The 17,345-nt window shown below is 42.3% G+C and overlaps 2 protein-coding genes across 3 annotated transcripts; both read right to left on the bottom strand.

Moving 5' to 3' along the window:
• Positions 1-8,911: 8,911 nt before the first annotated feature.
• LOC131449083 (stonustoxin subunit beta-like) lies at positions 8,912-10,989 on the bottom strand. The gene is made up of 5 exons (XM_058622051.1): positions 10,837-10,989; positions 10,358-10,402; positions 10,210-10,272; positions 9,964-10,103; positions 8,912-9,871 (listed from the first exon to the last, which is right to left on the bottom strand). The coding sequence occupies exons 1-5, from the start codon at positions 10,886-10,888 to the stop codon at positions 9,461-9,463; spliced, it is 711 nt and encodes a 236-aa protein (XP_058478034.1). The 5' UTR covers positions 10,889-10,989; the 3' UTR covers positions 8,912-9,460.
• An 832-nt stretch (positions 10,990-11,821) lies between these two features.
• LOC131449081 (stonustoxin subunit beta-like) lies at positions 11,822-16,376 on the bottom strand. 2 transcript variants are annotated; one of them, XM_058622048.1, is made up of 5 exons: positions 16,192-16,375; positions 14,449-14,481; positions 14,290-14,352; positions 13,465-13,607; positions 11,822-13,278 (listed from the first exon to the last, which is right to left on the bottom strand). In XM_058622048.1, the coding sequence occupies exons 1-5, from the start codon at positions 16,235-16,237 to the stop codon at positions 12,811-12,813; spliced, it is 753 nt and encodes a 250-aa protein (XP_058478031.1). In that variant the 5' UTR covers positions 16,238-16,375; the 3' UTR covers positions 11,822-12,810. The 2 variants fall into 2 exon arrangements, with proteins under 2 accessions (XP_058478031.1, XP_058478032.1); XM_058622049.1 differs by lacking the exon at positions 14,449-14,481 and having other exon boundaries at positions 16,192-16,376.
• Between the last annotated feature and the right edge of the window lie 969 nt (positions 16,377-17,345).

A 17,345-nucleotide genomic window follows, 5' to 3' on the forward strand; every position in this document is an offset into this window, starting at 1 on the left:
TTTTTTGGTCCTGAGGCAGAATCTTATTTGTGATGAGCTGCAAGTTTAGGGCTAAGATTTGAATTGTGGTTGAGTTATGGTTCAGGTTAGGGTTAGATTAGGGTTTGCTCTAGTGCAGGGGTCGGGAACCTTTTTGACTCAGAGAGCCATGAAAGCAAAATATTTGGAAATTTATTTCAGTGAGAGCCATATAATATATTTTAAGACTGAATTCAACTAAATGCGAGTATAATAAACCTCTGAATTTATTGTTTTAAATAATGTTGTCGTAATACTCACAATTAATGCGACTTCTGGTGCTGCATGGATTTGCTGATGGCTTTGTAGTCTGGTTGGTACTTGGTGAGGTTAAGCTTCATGCAGGCGTTGAGGCTTTCATCCGTTAAACGTGATCGTAGGTTGGACTTGATGTTTTTAAGATGTGAAAATGACTGCTCACATGAATATGTAGATCCAAACATGGTCAATACAGCAATACTCACACGCTTCAGTGTGTCGTATGTGACAGGAAGTGCGCTCCAAGTTTTGATGATCAGCTGGTCTTCGGGTTGAAGTTTTTTCATTTCTGTCCACATGTGCTTGCTCGCCAACTCCGCTTTCTGTCGTACGATTCTTTCCAAATCTTCATTCAGTGACTTGAACTTATTCACCCACATGTCTGAGGCCTTCAGGTCAGCCAATTCTGCTTCAAAATCTCTGAGGGAGACATCAGGAATGTAACTCAGGTCGGCTGTGTTCAGTGAACACTCGTTTGGATGGGTGATGAACTTAAAAAGATGAGTGTGCTCACGAAAATCTCCAAAGCGTGCTTTGAACGACTGTAGGAGACTGGATGTGAAGCCAGCTAGCTGGTGGAGATCAAAGTTTTGCGTGGGCTCACTTGCTGTGCATGCATCTTTAAATTGTCTCAGTTTTTCAAAATGTAGTAAACGACCTGTTTCAAGATCCATGATAAAGAGCTCCAGCTTGTTTTCAAAAGCAAACGCGGCGTGTTGAAGGGATAACACTGTATTTCCAATGCCTTGCATTTTCACGTTGAGCTGGTTCAGATGTTCAGTCATATCCACGAGATAGTAAAACTTGAGGAGCCACTCAGTTTCGGCTAGCTCAGGATGCTCGATGCCTTTCATTTCAAGGAAAGTCCGGATTTCGTTCAGGCAAGCCGCAAAACGGCTGAGCACCTTCCCTCTTGACAACCAACGCACATTGCTGTGCAAAAGCAGACCGTGATAGTTATTTCCAACTTCATCCAACAGTGTTTTAAACTGGCGATCATTTAAGGCTCGGGCAACAATAAAGTTGATCACACGAATGACCAGCGACATCACTTCGCCAAGCTGCCTGTCACACATCTGAGCACAAAGTGCCTCCTGGTGTAGAATGCAATGGAAACTTAGGATGGGTCTATTTTCATGTTCACGGAGAAGCGCCACTAATCCTTTGTTTTTCCCCACCATACACGGAGCACCATCAGTACACACTGAGATAAGTTTATCCAGAGGTAGATTTTTTTCATGAGCGAACTCCATGAAAGACTTGAATAAATCTTCACCTCTTGTGGACCCTTTTATTGGCAGAACAGCAAGACTTTCTTCGCGCAGTGTGTCACCAGCAGCATATCTTGCAATCACACTGAACTGCGACAAATGACTTACGTCTGTTGACTCATCCAAAGCGAGGGAAAAGAACGGCGCTGCATTTATGTCATTCACTTGCGTTTCCTCCACTTGGTTTGCCATCATGATGCTACGATCATGAACAGTTCTTGCCGACAGAGGCATGTCTTGTATCCGTTTGATTATCTTGTCTTTGTTCGGAAGATCATCAAAAAGTTCATTGGCTACATCCAGCATGAACGTTTTAGCATACTCGCCATCTGTGAATGGTTTTCCGTTCCTCACTATTGCTAAAGTTCCAGCAAAACTAGCGGAATTATAGTCACCTTGCCGGGTCCATACGCGGAGTTGCTGCTGGCTAGCGTGCACTCTGCTCACTAGCTCTTGGCACGCTTTCTTCCTGCTGTCTCCCGCAGGGTATTTTGATGCAAAGCTAGCATGGCGTGTGTCAAAGTGCCGCTTTACATTCGACCGTTTCATCGATGCAATTTTGTCATTGCAAATTAAGCACACCGCAGAACCTGCTCTCTCCACAAAGGCAAATTCTTCAGTCCATTCGTCCTGAAATGTACGATACCCCTCATCCTTTTTTCTTTTCGCCATCTTCTTCGTCGAAGGGTTAGCTTTGAGCTAACGACCGAGAACACTGAGTCAAAAGGGGGCGTTTACCTGTTTACCCAGCAACGGCCAACGTCAACCATTATCATCCAATAAAAATAATGCAGCCAACTGCAGCCCTGAACAGGACATGAGCAGTGGAAAATCGATGGATGGATTGAAACAAGTGATAACATTTTTACGTTTTATCTGAAAAGCCGAAATCTGCGAGCCAGATGCAATCATCAAAAGAGCCACACCTGGCTCGCGAGCCATTGGTTCCCGACCCCTGCTCTAGTGTGTGTGAGTGCTCCGAGGGCAGGGACTCAATGGCACTCAGTTGATCAATTTTAATTTGCTATAATACATAAATACGATCCATTTAAGAAAAGAATAAAAAAGATAATAAAATGTAGAATTATAAAATGTGAAGTAAAGTTGCTTAACTCTTAGAACACAGAGCATTTTGGCTGCTGCAGTATGTACAGAGGCTATAAGAATGTGCAATATCGACTTAGATCCTTTTTTCTCAGCACAGCCTTGGCATTCTGATGGGGAAAACTGTATAAACGCACCTGAGCAAAAAGTACTCAAAATGTTTAAAATCTGATTTAATTTGTGAAATTTGGAAATACGTCACAGTTCAAAGTTCACTTGGCTCATTTCTATGAACAAAAAGAAAAGAAAACCGCTGCATTTTGTGACGTCTGCACAATTATTGCTACTTTGTATCACTACTGAAATGTGATGTAAAATGAATCATAACAACACATAAAAAAAAACTAATTTTTTTTAAGCCTGAATATGTGACCTATAAATACACGCCCCCAGGATGTCCACATAAGGAGTTGTATATTATTCCCACAGCAATTTACCATTAGTGCACCTGTGGCACAGATCTGTGCTATGTGAGCACTAAGGGTTAACCCTTTAACACCGAGCGTGTCACAGACGACACGTTTGCACATGTGCACTTTGCATTACTGCAATTCCACGACAGTTTGTGCTACCGGGAAAAATGAAAGGGTTTCTGAAAGCTGTGGTTATTACGGTAAATTCACTCACACTGGCAGGAAGCTGGAGAATCAGCGTCATTATCACCAGAAAGGAGAGAGCTGGAAGAACACCTGTACATGGTTTCCATTCTTTGCCCTGTTTTTGGACATTGAGCCAAAAAATCTGGTGTTCATGTACAACTACAGTGGGGTTTTTTTGTTTGTTTTTTTTTTTAAATAAACCTTTTTTGTTTTTCTTCTGTCAGATATTGGAGGTTATTCTAGAAAAATGGGTAAAAGCACTTAGCTATAGGACATTCTCTGGTCCTAGGTATGGTTAAGATTAAGATTAGATTTAGTCTCCAGGAAATAAAAGTAAGTCAATGTAATGTCCTCTGAAGTCATGGAAACCAGACTGTGTGTACGTGGATCTCCGTGAACACAGTGTTAGCCTGTAGACAGTTTAAACGTGGACCAGTAGCTGCGTGACTGTTAATCTTCAGGGACTATTAGTGTCAGAACAAATGAGTGCTGCATATCATCATCATCATTGAGAGTGTGGTGTTTGAGCAGATGGGAATAATAATATCACAGGAGCTCACTGAGCGGAGATGTCATTCAGAACCAGCTGTTAAATGCATATCATCGAGCTGCTGCTGCTGCTGCTGCTGCTGCTGTTTCTGCTGCTGCTGCTGCTGCACAAGTGCTCACATGAAGGCCATGAATCACGTTTGAAGAGAGGACATTGACATCATGCCTGTGACATGTGGGCAACACAGAACGTTTAACACTTGTTACGTTGTTTATGGACCAAGACAACGTTGGTCCAGAACGACAAAACAATGCCCCTCCCTCTTTTTTATGGAGTTTATTTTGTGTCAAGCAGTGAAATGAAGGACAGTGACCCCTATGTCCAATATGTAACACTATATATGCCACCTACTCTTTATAGCCTATAGCACTTTGCCCATGAAAGGCGTAGAGTTACCACTCGCTCACATGCCTTACATAATCCCACACATACATGCAAATACATGTAGCTCACTGGCGCTCGGTGTGTGATTATTCTTGGATCGTGGTCTCCAGTTTTGTTTGACGTGGTTCGTGATGGATATTTGTGCCTGTCAAAAAGGTTTATCTGCTGACTGTAAATTCTCACTTACGCTCATCACAGGAAACCACAGCATACAATATATCATGCTCGGATGTCGTCTGAACACAGGTGTATTTCAGCTGTCATATGTACATATAGCTCTGATGTTTGTTGGGTAAAGGCTTTTTGGTTGATGGATGGCAGCTCCAGCCTCTTGGGGCCCATACGGCAATAACAGGAAGAAAGATACAAGTTCTCTGTATGTGCGTGTCTGTCTGTTTACATTCAAGGTGCAGGAAACACATGATCATCACCATCTGTCATCAGACACTCCGGCCATTTTGAAAAAAGTTTCCCCTACACACGACAACATTTCAGGAAATCCCACACGGAATCCCCGCAAAACGACGAGTACATATGCCAGGCCTGTGTGTGGCGCTGTAGCGCTATACGGAACATGGAGAAGAAGAAGTTATACATGTTAAATATATAACAGCAATGGGGAAGGAAAATATAGGGCTATATACAACTAAGATCTCCAAGATCACATGTTGCCACTGCACATTTTACAAACCACAGATAATTGTAAGCACATATTTCTGAATCAAAAGAACTCATGGCTACAGATGCTTGTAATGCTTTGGGTCACTCTCCCCCTCACACACTCATTTTCTACCTCTTTATCCTCCACATGAGGGTCGAGTGGGGGCTGGGGCCAATCCCAGCTGACTTCAGAGCAAAAGGCATGCGAGAAGCGAGAAGACCCGGGTTCGAGCCCCGGTTGGAACAAGGGCCTTTCTGCATGGAGTTTGCATGTTCTCCCCGTGTGTGCGTGGGTTCTCTCCGGGTTCTTCGGCTTCCTCCCACAGTCCAAAAACATGTAATGTGGGGATTAGGTAAATTGGACACTCTAAATTGACCATAGGAGTGAGTGTGAGAGTGAATGGTTGTTTGTCTCTATCTGTGTGTGGCCCTGCGATGGACTGGCGAACTGTCCAGGGTGTACCCCGCCTATTGCCCGATGTAGCTGAGATTGGCACAGCACCCCCCGCGACCCTCTGGCAGAGGATAAAGCGTAGATGATGACTGACTGACTCATGCCTATGGGCAGTTTAGGGTGTCCAAGTAACCTCGGCATGTTTTTGGACAGGGGGGAGGAAGCTGGAGGACCCGGTAGAAGACCTACACGCAAAGACTAATAAGTGGGTACTAAGTGGGCATGGGCTTGAAGTGTGCGAACTATGCAGGTCCCATATGGTTCCAGTAAAAATGGGCGCCATGGGAAGCTCATGTGAGCAAACACAGGTAGGGCCACCATGAAAACTACAGACACTTGGGACTCATATTGTTAGCCCAAATATAACCCTTATGGGGCACACATGTGCTGGCTGGGCAGCATGTCCATGGCATGATGCAGTGTGGCTCCACCAGTGTGAACGCTTTGTTTTTGTCATAGTTCCTCACTTTTAGCTCCTGGTCATTAGGTCTTGCATTAGGTGTGAAGGCGGCAGGAGCTGGGGCCCAGCTGTCAGTGCAGGAGAGTGATCTTCATGCTGCAACCTCTCACATGTCAAAGCGAAACCCTTTCACCCAGCGGGGAGTGATTCTCACTCTTCACGCTCTTCAGCTAAATCCAGAGAGGATCAATGTTGTGCATGAGCACTAATATTTGAGAAACAGTTAATGTGGTCATGCACCATTTTTGCCCACAGTGGTCGTCAGTAGAACATCTGAGCGGACAAGTAAAGATGAGTTGATGCTCGTCTTGTTGAGCAAAACCTCGGAGCGTTTATGCCCCAGTGAACTCACTTCAAGATCTCTCATGCAAATCAAGGAACTGGAACTGGACACCGCTCGGAGGAGGTGACCTCTCAGACCTCGTGCCAGTGAACTCTGGAGCAACAACATCACTGGTGTGAACTCTACCTGGAACTTTCACAGTAACTGTAGCATTTCTGGCTCCAGCCGAGGTGCTGATGGACAGACAGACAGACAGACAGACAGAACGGCGTCTCCGTTCTCCGTATCTGGTGTAAGGAAAATTCAGTCTTTAGTTTTAAGCGTTACCAGGAACTCTAGAAGGGCGGGGCTGTGTGCTGCGGCTGTTTCAATGTTGCCCACTTTGTCGCTATATTTTGCTAGTATTCAGACTCCTCTGTGATATACTCACTTTGAGTATATAATGTGGAGACACAATAACGAGGCCAGTAATGCAGAGAACTTGAGTTTTACTACTCACTAGTTGGCGCGCACACACACCAATGATACAGTATGCAGCGAGGGACACACAGGTAAACAGTACGGAAGCTCAAAGGCAAATGCGAACTCACAACAATACATTACACCTCTAGTGACTCTTGACTAGCGGTAGATGTATCATATTTTTGTAGTTATTAGAGACTTTTGGAGACACTGATGTTCTTTGCACACTGAGCATAATTATGATGCAGCCTCCCATGCACATCAGATTCACGATGCAAAGAAATAAATGCATTATGAGGACAAAAGGGGGAAAATCACATCACGCTGCTGCAGAGAAGAATATAAGAAACAAATCTTTTGACTGTACGTCATCACCAACACTGATTGTGTGACAATAAAAAAAAACACACAGATTACCAGGAATTCTTTCAAGATAAATCAGTAAATGGTAACAAAACTTCCCAGAAACATGGTGGAAAGGTGGCTATTGTGTTCCTTCCTTGCCAGTAAGAAGCCAATCAGAACCTGGTGTAACTCAAAACATAAATAAGGACGGAGCCAGAGAGAGTTCATGTTTTCCTGATTCTAATTACCAGGATCATTTTAAATCATTTCTGCTCAGCTCTGAACTAATACACCTGTTACAGTTCGTTAGACATATGATTTTATCTGTCATATTGAGTACAGATCTTCACATCTGGGAGTAGTGTAAAGACCCTGGTATACCCAACATCAAGATCAGATCAGATTTTGAAGCTGCGCACAATAGGTAGGTGGAGTATAAGCCCCACTCATTGAGCAGAAAAAACATTTTGACAACAGAAGAGATAGTTGCAGAGTAAACGACGCTATGGATCTGAAAGATGAGAGGCTGGCGGAGGAGGTGAGGACTCGGAGGTACTCTCACCTGTACAACTCATCGCCGGGAGTACAAGGACGCCTTTTGGGGTTCAAACTCATGGACGGAGATAGCCCAGACTGGGGAAGGACGAGGACGTGTACCGGGGCCTTAAAGGCGACATAGACCGGAAGCTCCAATTAACGCTGCGTTTGTGTGTGTATCTGCGTCATTACCTCGTTTATGAAACCCTAAAGTTTCAGAACAAACAGTTCAGCCACTGCTGAGAAAATAGTGTTGTATTGTTTTCCTGGGCTCTGCGAAGCGGATCGGCACTTCCCTATGCTGATGATGTCATCAGAAATCCTCACCACTCCTCTCACCACCGTAGCGCCTCCTGGTGTGGGTACTAGTCCGGGCACATCCGGTTGCGTACATTCAACCGCAGAAGAAGAAGAACTACTCTTGTTGTAGCTGCTGAGATGCAGAGCATCCACCGTGCCAGAGGGGGAGCTGTGTATCTGAGAGCTGGCCTATCTATTACGTCACTTCCAGGTACCTGGCCAATCACAGGACAGTGGGAAAGCTCTGGTTGGCTGGCCGATCACAACACAGTCCACGTTCTGGGGGTGTGATTTTGGTCTGAAACAGCGCGGCTGACAAGAGCGTCAGTGAGGAGATATTTTCATCGGCTCGTTTGCAGCGATTAGGAGGTTTTTAACAATGAAAACAAGTTCATATATGTAAGTAGACCTCCAGAACTAACATATGCGATACAAGCATTTTATGTCACCTTTAAGGCTGTGTACATTCCTTTGTTCCCTCCCTACATCTGGGAGGTGAGTGAGTGGCTTTGCAGTGATGATGTTAGCACCTTTGCTAACCCGGTCCACTGCACCCATGCATCAGTCACCTGACTGCTTTCAGGGTATTGCTCATCATCAAAGCGGTGGGAAAATCCTGCCAATGGTGATGTAGAAATTGCATGTCTGACCAATAACTGATTTATGTGCATCTGATGTTTTGTGAATGTACCAACTAAAAATTTAAATTATGTGATTTCTTTTTACATTAACTGGCTTCTTTGCTCCATAGAACAAAGAAATCATTAAAAGAAATTAATTTTGGTTTGTGGACAAAAAAAAGTACATTGATTAATCAATTTTTTTTCCATTAGGTTCATAATCAATTATGAACCTAATCGTTAGTTGCATTCCTAACTGACAGATGCTTGTCCATGTTTCTCAGTATAGCCTTTAGATCTCTTTTATATCAAGACAAACGGAGGCAAGTAACAATCTTCCTGTTTTTTGGAATTGAGTTGACACAGAGCTTGTTTTGTACATTAACTAAATGGTTTTTATTTATATGTCTCTTTTCAAGTTCGATGACCACTCACAGCTGTTTTACACCACAGTTTTGGCCAGTCATGTGTCTTGCTCAAGGACACATGGACTAACGGAGCCAGGGATTGAACCCACAAACTTTCATTTGAAAGGCGACTAACTATTCCACTGAACCATCCTTGCCCACTAACAATCAGTGGCAAAAAAATTAATGCAACTCACTGGAAGCCACCACATTCTCTTAACAGTTCATTTTGGGTGTTGGATACATACTACAGCCCAGTATATTAGTATATGTACATAGTTATATATGGATATGTCAACAGTCCAACTTTATTGAGCAAATGAAAACACTTTAAATGGATGTAAAATCCCTGAAAAATTTTTTTTTTTTAAAATATTCTTACAAAAGCCTATGTTGGATATTCTCATGCATCGCATGCATGTTCTCTATGTCTTGGCTCTACGAACTACTATGAATATCAGGCCTGTTCTTTGTCATACTTTCTGATGTCTGGGTATAACTCAGTTTTTTTTTATGCCTTGTAAATTTCAAATAAAAACTAAAGCTTCTTAAATCCTTAAATCTTACTTAAATCCTATTCAAATTTCACAAATGACATTACAGTTCAGAAATAGTGTACAAAGTCAAGGAAAATAGAACGAGTACAAGTGCAATAAATGGTTTTCTTTCAACAGCTCTCAAAATAAAATCATGACATTGGAAATTTGATAATCAGCTTATTTCCGGTATTAAATAATTGTGTAGCAGTTCACTCTGTTTTCCGCAGTAATGTGCAGGACGACTGAATTCCCACCCAAAAACCTGGAAGAACTTTCTTTTCGATGGTGGCCTTAATGTTATGCAACAGCCTGACCTCCCTCTCTGATCCCTCACCAGTTACAGTATAGAAATTTATAATCCCTGCCGGCTGGTCAATGTAAACTCCAATAGTGGTGCAATATGGGACATTGTCTATGTCTTTGTTTACACCATTGAACCAGATCTGGTAACAGGACCCTGACCAGCACATTCCCCAAGACTCCTCATTTTCTCCAAGGCCACTTGGTCCAGAATGTGCCCTCCTTCCTGCTCCTTCATAGGTGGCTCCAATTACCACCCAGCCTGAGTATTCTACCTCCCAATATGCCCTCATGTTCCACAGGCCCTCTTTGCACACAACCTTTGGGGGGAGGAAAGAAGAAGAAGAAAGATTTAAAAATGGGAACTGTTTTCACCAGGTTTTAGCTGCACCTGCATCATTTCCTGACTGACCTGTGGAGAGTACTCGTATCGCTCTGGTCGATCCAGAACAGGACAGACCTCCTCAGTTCTGCGAGAAACTTTAGACCCATTGTCAGAAACCCACAACATCTTGTTGGCAGTTTTATCATCCAACGACAAATTCATCCAGTCTATGGGAGAGAATTAAGCAATAATATCAGTTAACCCTCAAATATACATACAGTATACTGTATATTCAAGATTAAAAAAGAAAGAAATAATCAAATCTGCTCATACGCTTCATAAGCTCGGCTCTTCTTGTTGGCTCTGGGATACCGAGCACATAAACAGAAGCATTTTCTGCAAAAATGATCAAAAGAGTGAACCCAGAGAAAAACAAACAAACGATGCTTGTATATTAAACGACATTTATGATATACATTACCTGCATTTGGCTTCTCCTTTTTGTGGGATTTCACTTTATCTTTATCTAAATGTGAAGAGCAACAGTTAAATGTTATTTCACACTCGGACAACAAACATTTGGAAAGTATCTTATGAATTCAAAGTTTTTAACTTTAGTCATAATAGAATAGAAGATAATATCAAGGGATATCATGGCAATAACACATCTGCTGGTAAAAAATATTTTTTATGGCATATTTTCAAAGCTGAGTTTAGAGTTTAAAAGAGTTTTTTAGAGTTTAAATTGGCGTTAATATACACATACTGCTATGTACACACATACTATGAGAGTGAAGTTAACACTGATCTAGCAAAGATTCAAGCAAACGTAAAGTTAGAGTTCAAGGGCAGAATCTTTGGAACAGTAACATACATTTTATTTTCCTTGCAAAGGCAAATGTATCAATTTTGATGATGAATATATTGATTTTCCTTTCCATTATTCATCAATGGCTGTACCTTTTTTGCTTGTCTCAGAGAGGATAAGTGCAGAATTAGATCTGGATGGCATCTTGACGTTGTGAGCCTGTAATCCCTGTCCAGGTGCTTTGGAATTCTTCGATAATGTAAAAGAGCAAAGTCCTGGTCTTTCACTTGACTTTTATACCCTGTGAGAAGATGAGGCGGGGGCCTCTGACCCTGAGAGACGATCAGGCCGGGCCCCTAACCCTGAAGGAGTTGGCCTAAAAGAGACACATGACACCAGTGTAAGTGAGAAAGTGGCCGTGTCACTTTTGTCAGCACAAGCGCAGAATTCACGGAACAGACAGTGAAGTCAAACTCAAAGGAGACATGTAAGTGCAGGACGCGTGAGTGTGGGTGGCTCACATACCAAGTGCATCAAAGAAACCAGTGACTGGAGACAGTTGAAGATATACCGCTGCCAGCATGCCGGCCCCATAATGGTTATATTCGGGCTGACAATAAGTGGGGGATTGTTTGTGGTTTTCATGGTGGCCCCATCCTTGTTTGCCCACTTCAAGCCAGCTTAGAACCCTCCCCAGTCGGGCTGGGTACTAAGTGGGCATGGGCTTCCCATGTGGGCAACCACAGGTGAGGCCACCATGGAAACCCACTTGGGACCCAGCCTGAGTGTAACCCTTATGGGGCTGATGTGAACATCCTGGTTGGGTATGAAGGAATAGCTAGTGGTCATGTTGTCAGTTTTCTTGTTTTGATTCAATATGGGTATTTATTTTGTTCATGTAGCACTGTTACCCTGTACGGGTGCAATTAAGTATAACACAATAATCTTGCATTAAGGGCCGCTAAATGATATTTCAATGACAAGAAGTTATTTTTACCACATTGGGTCACATGAGAACTGTGAGCGCACAATATTGAGGTTTAGTGTATTTGTGGTCCAGATTATGTACAACAACCTCCATTGATGGAGGAGATTAATTCATTGTAAATTGTATTAACAAACAAACACAACATCAGGTATGCGTTTATGTATTTATTCAAACTATTGCACATTTGACATTTTTACATACACATTTTATCACTCAACTAGACGACACTCCATATAATTAGCAAACAACAACAACCATAAAGTGATAGAAAAATATAATATATTCTAATATAAACCTTGTTCTGTAGAGAGGGAGGTTAAAGGTTCATCTGTAATTTACTGAACGCGATACTGAACGTTTTACTGTAACTCTGGCACAGAATGAGAATGAGAAGGTAGCTCATCTGTGCTGGTTTATTTGTGATGTCGCCTCACAGCGACAAGGTCACCGGCTCCGCTCTCGGTTCGGCTCCTGGTTCGAGCAGGGGCCTTTCTGTGTGGAAGTCTGCATGTTCTCCTGTGTTTGTGTTTGTGTGTCCTCTCTGCGCTCGCTAGCTTCATCCCACAGACCACAGAACACGAGGGTTAATCTCTAAATCAGTGGTTCCCAAAGTCTGGTTTGGGAACCACAGATGGGTCACAGGAGGTTTTTTTTGGGTCACCAAAAAGGTTTGTTGAATTTTTCCCTTGTGCGGATTACTTCCACAAATGAAAGAGACAATGTAAACCCACTGGCGGCACATTTAGATCTTAGAGGTTAAGGTTAGGGCCAAGAAAAGGACTCAGGTTAGGTTTAGGATAAATAGCCCAGTTAGGCTTAGTGGATATTCTCTGTTGGCTCACACTGGATGGACACTCAGGGCAGATGCTCTGAGTGTCTAAATGTTACAGATGCAGAAGTACATCTGTGAGGCGACTCTGTGACGCTCTCTAAATTGCCCTTAGGTAAAATGTGAGAGTGAATAGTTGTTTGACTGATGGATTATTGACCTGTCCTTCCCTGCCTGTCACACTATGTCCGCTGGGATTGGCTTCAGCCCCCTGTAAACCCCCACCGCCCATGAAAGTGGTAGAAAACTAATGACGGAACCAAATTTAGTTAAATTGAATTGAACTGAATTGAATTCATGGTCTTCATCTCATGAGCTCTGACTTTCACACGCTTCTGATGTTTTTCCAGTATCCTGCTTCTGTACGATGGAACACTCAGAGTGAGTCGACATCCAGAAACCTGGTATCATCCTCTCCGTAAAGGAGCTCCTCACTTGGTGCAAAATTCTAACCTCCTTTCCTCCTGCAGCCTCCTCACCCTCCTCCACCTCTTCCACAGCATAGAAATTGAGGACACCAGCAGGCTGGTCGAGGTATATGCCCATGATAGAACACTTGGGAATGTCCTTGATCTCTTCGTTGGAGCCGTTGTGCCAGGCGTGATAACTGGTGCCACACCAGCCAAGGCCCCAGGACTCCTCGTTCTCCCCCAGACCACAGGATCCATGGCTGTTCCTCCTTCCTGCTTTTTCGTACGCAACACCAGCTACGACCCACCCTACAAACTCCACCTCCCAGTAGCCTCGGAAGCCCTTGATGCCTTCCTTACAAAGGACCTTGTGGGGCATTTATGAGAAAAAGAGCACAATTAAGGGATGATCTTCAGAGTCAAAAAGAATTCCCCAAGAATTGAGTATGCTGTCTTGGCCAGGATCTCAATTAGTTTTATTTCTGATTAAATAAATCAAATGAAATACTTTATTTCAAAGCAAATAAATGTAACTATCCATTATTTAGCATACCTGAGGAGAGTACTCATATCTCTCTGGTCTGTCCAATACGGGACAATTGAGATCATCACTCATACGAACCACTTTAGTCCCTCTCTCTGAGACCCACAGTGTCCTGTTGGCCGTCCTGTCGTCCAGGGAAAGGTTGATCCAGTCTGGGGGTGGAGTTAAGAGTCAGATTTGGACCAAATTGTGAAAACTGGTGAAAGTCAGTGACGTGCAGTCAGTGGGAGGCAGTGCCTGACAAGTCAAATACTAACAATGATAAAAGAAAATCCATTTGTCCACTTGACTGTTCTATAAATGAGTTTTCTGTCTGATTTCAACATACCTATGGTTCACGGTACGGTACACAGCGACTGAGTGACAGAGATATTCTTGGAGAAGGATTAGGCGCATGGACTTACATATATATATACATATAAAGGTTAGACCATGCACGATTTTCAAAGAAAGAGATCAGCCAAAAAATAGATTGTTTTTATTGCTATTGAATTGTTGAAGGAATTGATTAAAGCATAATTAAAAGCTTAATGTAACAACTAAATGTTTCAATTAAGGTCAAAATTGAAGTATAAGGGTCTATTTTGGGTTGTACATCCGACGAAATGGGTTTGTCTGTGGGTTACATGGTGGCTCCACCTGGACATGGACAGAGCCGATGTTACTTACAACCATATGGCACCTGCATAATTTACCCACATGCCCACCTGATACCCACTGTGTAGCCAGGTAGCCTGGAAAGGGCACTAAGTAGGACTCATATTGTCAGGCCGAGTAAAACACTTCTGAGGCCCACATGGACACGCTGGCTGGGAGGAATAACACAAATCTTACGTTTGATTAGATCAGCTCTGCATTTGGGTTCAGGGATGTTTGGCTCGTACGCCGGAGTCCTCTCTGTGGAGCGAGTGACAGGACGACAGGTCAGTGTTTAAGTCACGACGACAAACTGTATTCAAAAAGCAAAACAGTGTGTTCAGATCGCTGTCATACCCAAGGGGGAGTTTCCTGCTTTGACCTTTTTTGCTGCGAAAAAAAACAAACAAATACCAAAACTGTGTTGTTTTTTCAACAGAGCAACTGAGATGGAAATAGTCGGCTGTGACATAAATGCTGCAGGTTACAGTATACACCAGGTGTCTCAACAGGCCATGAGCCGCTGTAAAATGTGTATACTTAGAAAACTATCTGCCTCAGTCAGATCATCATATCACCTCACATATCATGAGACACCTCACAAAACATGCTTCGGTCAGAATCCAGCTCAGCGCGACACTTGTTGATCTGCTGCCAGAAATCACTTGATCAACATTTGTTCCTTGTTTATAAGAGAATAAATGTCTTAAAAAAAAACGGACAAAATGGCTCTGAAATCTATTTTGTCTGAAAGGAAATGGCAAACATTTGAATTACAAGCAGCAGTTTCGTGTCACTGTTGCAACAGTTCATAGCTATGCTACTTGTATAAGAACGTCATACAATTTCCAGTATAACTAATAATTAATAAATACACCTATGGTACTTTTATTTTCTCACAGCTTCTTCCTCTCTAGGCGATGACCTACTTTTGATTTAATTTGGCAGAGAAAATATAAAAATACAGTATCATACTGAGAGTGACGGCAGTTAAAGCCTGTGAAATGATAATGACATCATTTATTGGGGGAAATTTACATTTGCAACTTGTAAAAAACCTGGAAATGTTTTAAAGTGATGAAAACTTGCTTGCTGTCTCCAGCAGGATCCTTTACAGGACCAGAGGTGACGCAATTTAGGAAATGCTCTCCTGTTACATTTGCAATCCCTTGATTCCTGACATACTTTTCATGCGCAAGCATTAAAGGTTTTTATTCCTTGTGTTAACCTTTCTGAATATCTGGTTTACGGCCCTGATTCATGTGATTTTAGAGTTGTGAAAGTTGCCACACAAATAAACTTGACTGACTCGCTCACTCAAAGTAACCAATCATTGTTGCATAACAGGCTTTGGTGTAATACAACTGTTTCATAACTACTTCTCTCAAGAGTCATTTAATCCTTGCAGATTTAAGATAAAACCAACAAACATAAATAATGTGTTGCGTTTATATCAACACTCCCAAAGCTTTTAAATCTACCTGTCATCATTATCGACATGTTTCAAACTTAACAGTTATTTTTACGCCCTGGAGAATGTTTGTCATGTCCAAATGAGCTGGCATTTATCTCTGAGGACTGTTGGTCCAGAGAGACCAAGCGAGAACGTTACGCCACACGTCTGGATATAGAAGCAGCCGATGAAAAACAACTGCTACGACCGGCCTCATTACAGCTGAAGCTGACCCACTGTGGTTTGTCGAATCCAAGTTTTTGACTGATTTGCTTTAACATTTCATTTAACGTTACACTACAATAAACACAATGCAGGAAAGTAACAGCAAATGCAAGCTTGTGGTACGACTCCAACACAGTCTACATTTAAGCTTTTTCATATTCCCTTTCAGAGGTCACTGCAGTGAATCATTTGCCTCCATCTTGCCCTGTTCCATGTATCCTTTTTACTTTTGTCATAATCAAATCTGTACATCAGAACCATTATTCCATTTTCAACACTAGCACTGTACATGCAGCATTTTAAATCTTCAAATCAGGAAAGAAAAATGCTCTCTTTTAAATCAGCACATCTAAATCACTTTTTTTAAGTTTTAAATAGGATAAGTGGTGAAACTGCATGAGATCCAGAAAATGTAAGTTCACCTTTATCTGACTTGGTATCAGAAATCAGCCTCGTTGTCGTCGGCATCTTGATTCCAGCTGGAGGTTGGACTCAAGTGAAAGGCCTCGGAGTGATGTCACAGAGTGTGATGAGTCTCTGTTAGGGTCCAGTGCATGACAGCTTAATGCCGTGCTTATATACCTTTAATGCAGCACAGAGGCAAAGGAATTACAGCTGGTGGCGTGGACATAAGTGCTGCCAGGAGGAAAGGGAGGAGACACGGCTCGTGTAACGGGAGCTGTGAGTTTGTTTTTCCCATAAAAAGGTTGGACGTGTCCTTAGCTTACCCCGGTTATAAAGTAAACCCCGCCCTCTCACTCACCGGCACCTTTGATCTCCACACATTGCTTAGTTATGGCACTAAAGCGTGGTCTGTCGGACGGGTTATGAAGACATACACGCACATGTACGATAAAAAACATGCACGTGACAAATCCTGATGTTGGACATCAAACAGGTGCAAGTGCATCAACAACCATAATCAAGTTATTAATAGTGTGAAAGTGTAACAAGTGTATAGGCTTTATGTCACTGACACGGTCATCACTATGTAATGATGTATTCACCATTATGATCTCATTCTCCTGCTCTTACATTAAAACATTGCAAAAGTGATGAAAAAACACTGATATCTTGATTTCTTGATCGCGTTTACATTGGTAGGCAGTCTTGTAGGAAGTACTTCAAAGAGATACTTGAGTAAAAGTACAAGTATGTATTACTTAAGTAAAAGTCTTAAAGTATATGACATTAAAAGTCATTTTCTGATACAAAATGTACTTAAATTTTAGAAGTAAAATTATTAAAAAAGTGAGGAGTTAGGGTTGAGCCATGGTGGCTCGGTGGTAGGGCGAGTTGTCTTTCAACTGGAAGGCTGTGGGTTCAATTCCTGGCAAGGAACTTAACCCCATGTTGCAGTGTGTGAATGGGTATGAAAGACGTGTGAATGAATGGGTGAATGGAAAAACTGTCACGTAAAGCGTCTCATCAAGACTAGAAAAGCTCTATATAAATACAGACCATAATGCCAAAACAAGTAACAAAGATAGTTAGAGGAAATGTAGTGGATTAAAAGTAAATATAAATAACAAAGTAAAAATATGTGAATTTTGTACTGAAAATATTTGTACTTTGT

This window comes from Solea solea, chromosome 21 (genome assembly GCF_958295425.1).
Source record: "Solea solea chromosome 21, fSolSol10.1, whole genome shotgun sequence".
Lineage (NCBI taxonomy): Eukaryota > Metazoa > Chordata > Actinopteri > Pleuronectiformes > Soleidae > Solea > Solea solea.